At 49.5% G+C, this 7919-nt stretch overlaps 1 protein-coding gene across 1 annotated transcript; it reads right to left on the minus strand.

Moving 5' to 3' along the window:
- Window positions 1-467: 467 nt before the first annotated feature.
- Window positions 468-4449, minus strand: USP27X (ubiquitin specific peptidase 27 X-linked). The gene is made up of 2 exons (XM_037511670.2): window positions 4423-4449; window positions 468-3078 (listed from the first exon to the last, which is right to left on the minus strand). Exons 1-2 carry the CDS (start codon window positions 4447-4449, stop codon window positions 769-771), a joined length of 2337 nt encoding a protein of 778 aa, XP_037367567.1. The 3' UTR covers window positions 468-768.
- Between the last annotated feature and the right edge of the window lie 3470 nt (window positions 4450-7919).

The raw sequence follows: 7919 nt of genomic DNA on the forward strand, positions 1-7919 counted from the left end.
TGATTTGCTCAAGTATATCATACAGCTTTTTTTTTTTTTTTTTTAACACTCACACACTACATTCTTAGATGAGGCCTGTCTGTGTTGGTTGCTTATCTTACAGTATTTGTCCTCTCAACTTTTGGAGCAATTGCTCCCCTTTTACAAGGCCCCTTCTCTCCCCTTCTCTGTTCTCCTTTCACTAGCCCACGTGGACTTTTGCTTTAATACTGCATTTAATAGCACAAAAAATCACGAATACAAAGGAACTGGCAAAGGTGTTTGTCTATGATATCCTGCCTCCTCCACTTTTCTGCTTTCAGACCCATAGGAGTAATGGGCTACATTGTATAAACGGTTCTTCCCTTCCCCCCCAGAACATATAACTGTTATGTGATTGGTCAGTTGAAACTGAAACACCCATGGAAAAAGATGTTTACGGTTACAAGGGCACACACCCCCCCACACCACCCCCCACCCACCCCACACTTTCCCACACAATCTTTTGGAGGAATATAGGATATGTATCAGTGTCAGGATTTCCCTGCTCCTGCCTTCCCCACCCAGAGCACTCCTGCCATTTAATCTTCCTTTAAGTGACCACTTAGACTAGAGCCTCTTTTCCAGCCCCTTCTATTTCTCTTCCAATCTGGACCTTTTAGACACTGGGTACTGTTCAATTCTTACTCTGTCTGGCCTGCAGGCCAAGCAAGTAGGTCCTTTAAATCTCGATGCCAGTTGTAGTATGGGTGTTGTCATCTTCCATGACAGGTAGGTCTGTGCGGCTTTTCAGTAGGGTTGTGTATTCATTTCTTTCACTTTTTCTGACTCATGTTCCAGAACCTGTTTGTGATAGAACAGTAAATACCCTTCACTGTCCAGGACATCCTTAATACTGGCCTTGGTGATGACAGCGTCATCACACTTGAACCACTGGTCCTTGTGGTGCCGGATGAAGCTGGTGTAGTGGCCACTCTCCAAGGTTCCTTGGTGATTAACCACAGCAAACAAGGAATACTTATTCTCGTCGTTTCCACTATTGGTTGGCAGCTGCAACTGTCCATTCATCCTGCTCTCTTTACTTGAGGCCATGAATGGTGTCATATCCAGCTCCAAAGGAAAGGATATGTATGTAGTGATCTTGCGCCTCTGTTTGGCTGAGTGTTCAAACCGTTTGAAATGAAAACAGGCAACGACAGGCAATTTCTTCATTGTGAGCTGTTTGGTAGACTCCTGGTAGCTTTGGCAACTACCGCATTTGATTTTGGCACTGCTTCCCAGGTGCTCTGGCCTTGTAAACCTTCGCAAGCAGTCCGTGAGAGTGGGGATTCCCTGTATGTGGCTCTCCCCATTCACACTGCTCTCCCTCCCTGGACTCAGGGGCCAGAAGGAGGTGCAAGAGCCAGGTAAGTCCAAACTGATGTCCCAGCATGGGTCTATGGTGGTGGAGACACCGTGGCAGGCTTGACAGGTGACATCAGATTGCAGGCCACCTGTGAAGATTTGGTCTATGATGCAGTTACAGTGGTTGGGATTATTGGCTGCCTTCCCCGCATCATCACCTTTGCAGTGCCTGTGCAAGACATCCAATGCAGCGATGAGGAACTCGTGGGCATCCTGCTGCCTGTACCCTGCTAAGTGACGAGCGTGTATCCACACCAGGTGCAGCAATTTATAGGGAACGTGAGGAGATGGGTTTCCAGAGTACAACTCACGAAAGAGTGAAGACATCTCACAGACCAGACACAACTCGGGACTTGGCATTTCACATCGGTGCCTGTCCGACAGGAAAAAATCCCTCAGAATGGGAGTGTGGGTAAGGGCCTGGACAATACAGTTCATAAAGCACGTGTTGCCGAGATTGATTAGTCCTCTTAAACCGATGGTGAAGCTGGAGGTGATTCTTCTTCTCCTCGGGTTGTGTCCCAGCAGTTCTAACTCAGGTTTGGTTGTCTCCCAGGTTGGATATTTCTCACCGAGGCCTGGCATCGAACACTGCTGGTGAGAAACCTCGGTGGAGGAGGAGGCTTGTAATTTCAAAGCTTCTCCTTGCTCCTCTTTGGCAATTTGCTCAATGTCTTTGTCATATACATAGTCCTTACACATAAAACAGTATATACCTCCGTAATAAAGGTCTACAGCTAAGTTGTGTTGTTTTGTCTCGGCGTGCTCGTGGATGTGTTTCTCTGTGAAGCAGCCAAAGAAGACACAGGAAAGGCAAGAGTGGAGTCTGTTCAAATGGGTGCCGCACACATGGCAGATGCAGGACTTTGCCTTGCTTTTCCTGGTCTCTGGGGTTCCACACCACACGAAGCACTGGTAGATCACCCGCAGTTCCTGCCTCCAGTTCTCTCCCACCTTAAAGCTGTTCACGTGGGAACAGCCTGGTGGACCCACAGTGAAATCCACATCCAGGCATCCGACCCCTGGGCCGCGCCGGGGCCGGGGCCGGGGTGGGGGCCGTGGCCTGGGCTGCGGCGGTGTTCGGAGTCGGGTCTGGGGCCGCGGCCGGGGTCGGCGGCGGGGGGCACGACTGCGACGCGGGGAGGGATCGGGGGGCCGCGAGGGGTCGGAGGGAAGGGTGGGGGGAGGAACCTCGTCGCTGCCGCCTCCACGGCCGCTCCGCGCTGGGTTCTCATCCTCCAGCTCCGGCTTCTGCTCCCCCTTCGGCTCCTGCTCCGCCTCCCGCACCGGCTCGGATTCGGGCTCCAGCTTGAGCTCAACCTGGCGGACCGGCCCTCCGCCGTCTCCACCTTCCCGGCGGCGTCCACCTTCCCCGCCGCCTCCGCCTTCCCCGCCGCCTCCGCCTTCCCCTCCACCTTCGCCTCCGCCTCCACCTTCCTCTCCGCCTTCTCCGCCGTCTCGGCCGTCTCCGCCTCCTCCGCCTCCTCCGCCTCCACTGGCGGCGGCTCCTCCCCCTGCTCCCCGGGCTCCGCGGCCACTGGGCGTGGCGGCGCGGGGGCCACGCAGACCTGGGGTGTCCCCCGCCCGGCCTGAGGGAGCGCGGTGGCGGTGGCAGCTGGACCCGAAAGGGACTTTCACTGAAGGAGGCGGCGGCGGAAGCAGGCGACGCCCCCGGGAATCCTCCCGCGCAGCCCCCTAGCGGAGGCCGCTTCGGCAGCCAGGCCCCGTTTCCTTGAATTCACTATTTCCCAAACTTGCTGGTTCACGAGGATCACGTGGGAGCGTGTTAAAATTACAGATTCCTCGGCGCCACCCGCAGACCTCCTCAATCCGACTCGCGCAGGGAGGTGCTCCGGAACCTGTATCTTTAACTGGGGCTCGACAGAATTCTTATGATCAGGCAAGTTTGGGAAACACAGCTCTAATTCATTGAGGCTGGCGGGAAGGGGGGCGGGGACCGCGCAGTCTCTTTAAGGCGCTTCCAGTTCTCGGCTCCAATCGCTGCTCTGACCCCCTTCACCGTCTCCTCCCCTCTCCTCGTCCTTCCCTTCGTCCAAGCAGCTCCCCACCCCACCACTGCGGGGCCAGGGACGCGGGGGCTGCCAAGTCCTGACCCATCTGAGCCTATGAAATGTCCCCTCGGAGGTGGGGTCCTGGGGAAGGCGGTCAGAAGCCCTGATAGGCCATCAGCCCTGTGGCTGACTCTCGCCCCATCCCTGCCCCAGGCTCCCCTCCCATCCCAGGTTCTGCCCTTCCCGATCAGGATGGAGCCCCACCTCCACTGGGAGGCAGGCCTGTGCCCCACAGGGGCAGAGCTCCCCAAGCCACTGGGCCTGGAGACATACGTCCCTGTGCCCATCTTGTTGGTGCTCTGCGGAGACTGCCTGCCCCTCATTGCTTCTCAGGCGGCCAAGGCCCCTGCCAGGTTGAGGCTATGGCAGCCGGCCTTTCGGCCAAGCAGAGCATGAGCAGCCCTGGGGTGGCGGTCAGTGGCAGGGGCAAGGCCCAAGTCAGCCATGCCTACAGTGATACCTCCCCCAAGGCTGGTGGAGCAGCCTGGACTGCAGGACACCATCCCAAGACCCTCACACCCTAGCACAGACCCTGCTCAGGCAGCAGGTGGGACAGGGAGGAGGCGGCTTCTGTCTGTGGAGCTGCCAGCAGGGCCTGGGGCAGGCGTGGGGCTGAGGGCCTCTGGGAGCTCCTGTGCTGACAGTGGCTGGCTGTGGGTAGCAGCACCACAGGCCGGGAACACAGAGTCCAGAACAAGGGGCTCACCTGGGCAGAGCTGGGGCAGGTTGGGAAGGAACTGCAGGTGCGGTTCCAGGGAGGGCAGCCCGGAGCAGAGCAGGCATGAGGACAGACAGGGCTCAGCTGGAGGAGCAGCCAGCCAGGCCCCGGGGTCAGAGAGAGTGTGTTGCGGGACTGGAGATGACTGGCCCGGGCTAGTACACACTGTCGGCTTGAGGGGCTGTGCTGCCTCATTATACCCTAGCAGAGGTCTCCTGCGTCAGCACCAGACATCACCTCTCCACCTACCCCCTCCTCCTGGGGTCCTGGGGACATGCCTAGGCCTCCTGGGATTAGCAGCAGGTGTTGGTTGTCAGGAATCAGGAGCCCTCGAGGAGGGCAGGGTGCCTGGCTCCCATGGGGTTCCTCTGTGCTGTTTCTCCCAGGGTTTAGGGAGGGCTGCTGCCCCTCAGGTGAAGTAGGCAGACAAGGGGACGTGGGGGACTGTCATAGTCTCCATGCCCTGGGTTTTATTCCATACACCAGGAACGATGGGTGGCAGGAGGGACAGAACTAGTGGGGCTGAGGTCTCAGCAGCCCTGGGGCCAGTTCTTGCTTTGGTTCCTTGAAGCACCCCAGCATCCTTCCAATAAATCCCTGCCCATTGTGGCCTGCATCCACAGGAACTGGGACCAGCTCACCCACTGAAATCTGCCACTGCTGAAAATGACTGAGATAGTGTTTTTGCTGGGGGTGGGGTGGGGGTGGGCAGGTAGCAGGGACTCTCATCCCACTTGCATAGAGGAACAGACATCAAAGAGACTTAAAGATCTCTGTGTAGCTGCAATTGTCTTCCACTGAAGACTAACAATGGCAACCTGAAGGTCTTATTGATTAACTCCAGCAGAAGGCCACAGGTCTAGCATGTTCTGGAAGTGGGGCAGGGGATGGGGGTCACCGAACAAACATCAATTCAGCTTAGAGCCAGGTGTGTACAAAGAGCCGTGATCACAGTTCTGAACTAAACTTACCCCAGGAACAAAACCAGGGCTGGGTTTCCCAAAAAGTGAACTAAGGAAGTGTCTGGGTCACCAACAGAAAAGAGTCACAAGAAACTAAAGAATCAAGAAAAAAAAAACAGTTTGACATTTCATTTTTTAAAAGTAGTTCTCAAGGGAAAGTCAAAAATTGCTTGTACTTTCATTGCTTGTACTTTCTTCCATTTCTCTCCTTATTGCATATTGTTTTGGCTCTGAACCACATGCAGGGGTTGACAGCCTAATCTTTGGGATGTTTTGTGCTTCTGTGGGTCTGGATTCCGGCCTGCCGGTTGTTACCATCTTTGCCCCTGGAAGACCCACTGGAAGGCTAGCAGAGGGGGCTGCCCTGTGGAGAGACCCCCTCATCATGGTGCTAGAATACAGCTCTCGCCACAAGGTGGCAAAAGAGTATATTGAATATTTGTTTTGTATGTTTATATAAAACTATTGGTGCATATCAAAATACTGTCTAAAAATATTTTGTAACATTGTGATCACCCATTTTCAGATTGATATGTAAAATATTGCATCAAAAATGTTGGTTAGCTGTAAATGTGATTTCTGACAAATATTAAGATTCACAAACAACTGTCACGTCATGATTTTACGTAAAACCTAAATACCTTAGTGAGTTGAAATCCACCACCATCTGTTTTAAAAATTGATAGCCCAGCTCTTCTTGGATTGTTGCAAGTTATACATTTTTCCCTTCTCTCCCTGAGTTCTTAATTCTATTCTCTTCCTCTAACAGAATTTTATCCTAATGATACATATTTTTGCTCTTGAAATAATTTTATTGGTTTTCCTATCGTATTTCCCTGAAGCAAAAATATGTATATATTTTTCTATTTAAATGCTTTTTAATTATTTTTAGTGCCCAAAGTGTTTAAAATTTTTACTTTGAGTTATTGTGACAATTAGTATTAGAATACAATGGATCAAATTACTGTATATATATTACAAATGTTGATGGGCACTTATTAAACATAAAAATGGAAATTTATTAGATAAGCCATTTTTTTAAGCTAGTGGGTATATATCCATGGATAAATATTGCTTATTGCTAGAATAAGGTAGGATTCAGTATCAATTCTCTTCCTACTTTTTGTTTGGTTAAAATTAGCACACAGAAGCCTCATTTATATAAATACATAAATGGTAATGGGCATCTTCTTTTAGTAATGTCACTCAAGTTTTCAAATTCCTTTGTGTAGGCATATGGTGAAAAATTACACAGTGATTTATCTTCAAAATTATTTTTCATGATTTATCAGCTGACAGCTCCATTGGGTTCTCCCTCAATTTTATTGGAAGCCATCTGAGTTACAAAAAGGATTTGATCCCCATTCATTTGTTAGAGCAATTTGTTTCTTCATCATTGACAGCAGTGTTTGGAACTGTCTCTCTGATGTCCTGAGGATTTTGCATTGCAGGGCAGTGCATACAGGTAAGATTCCGGATGGGTAAAACATATGCTTTTCTTTTGTGAAGTGCGAAAAAGAACCATAGTGAAAGAGGAGATGGAAAAAGAAAAAGCCTGATTCTTGTATTGCAAGTGTGCTCTCTGGCAGCCCACTTTTAGGAAATATGAAATTTGAGAATGTGGAATGATCCCCTTAAAACTCTAAGTGTTTATTTACCTCATGGAAAACCTCCTGAACCCTCAGCACAATGCACAATCCACTTTTAAGATTGCTGGTTTATATGTATTATTATAAAAGAAACATATACAATATTTGTAGTTTTAAAAAATGGCATAGGGCCTCCCTGGTGACACAAGGGGTTAAGATGCAACCTATGAAGCTTGCAGCAGCCACTGTAGCGTGAGTTCGATCCCTGGCCAGGGAGCTACCCACATGGCACAGCAGACCTCTCCTGTCTCACCTGCTTCTCCCCTCAGCAGTGTATTTCAGTCAGTCTGCCTGTTCTGTTCCCCACCCTGTCTCTGGTGAATCCTCTCACCCCCCCCCACACACTTCTGGCCTGTACCCCAGTTCTTGTATGTATAAATAAATCTTTAAAAAAATAAAAAGTGGCATAGAAGGCAACATGAAAATTTAAAGCTCCTCTTTTCCCTGCCAATCACACCAAGTTCTATTCCTCTTCATACCCACTTGTTAATAGTTTTTCATATCCTTCAGAAATTTCTCTATGCAAATATAAGCATGTCTGATAATATATCATTTTAATGAAATATAAATGAGACTGTAATATACATACTGATCTATAGCTTTCTATATTAGAAAACAGGCACTTCTCTCCAAGTTGATGTACACATCCAATGCAATACCAATAAGAATTCCAGGGAGTTTTCTGTGGGAAAACTTTTACACAAATAATATGGAAAAATAATGGGCATTTCCTCTTCCCTTGTTTCTCTTTCCTCCTCCCAGAAATGAGACTTTAATGGCCATAACTGTGTACCCATCAAAAAACCTGATTACCTCTGGACCTATTCTTACATGAGAAAACAATACAGTATTTTACCAACTCTAACTGATACATTTCTCTGTTATAACCGATACATTTCTCTGTTTCAACATGTCTGAAATATTTAAATGATAGCTGCAATTTTTCTTTCTTGATGATATACAAAACAATGGCATGCCATACAGTCAGTAGTGTCTTAGCCTCAATGTAACACTCAAAATGTCATCTCATTTGATACTAGTATTGGGATCCAGCTCATGTGTTACTGAATACAATTCCAAAGTGATAACAGGGCTTTTATTTCGTGCCTGGTGAAAACCAAAGTCCTTATCCTGA

The sequence above is a fragment of the Talpa occidentalis genome, unplaced genomic scaffold, assembly GCF_014898055.3.
Source record: "Talpa occidentalis isolate TD23 unplaced genomic scaffold, MPIMG_talOcc4v2.1 talOcc4.15, whole genome shotgun sequence".
NCBI classification, from domain to species: domain Eukaryota; kingdom Metazoa; phylum Chordata; class Mammalia; order Eulipotyphla; family Talpidae; genus Talpa; species Talpa occidentalis.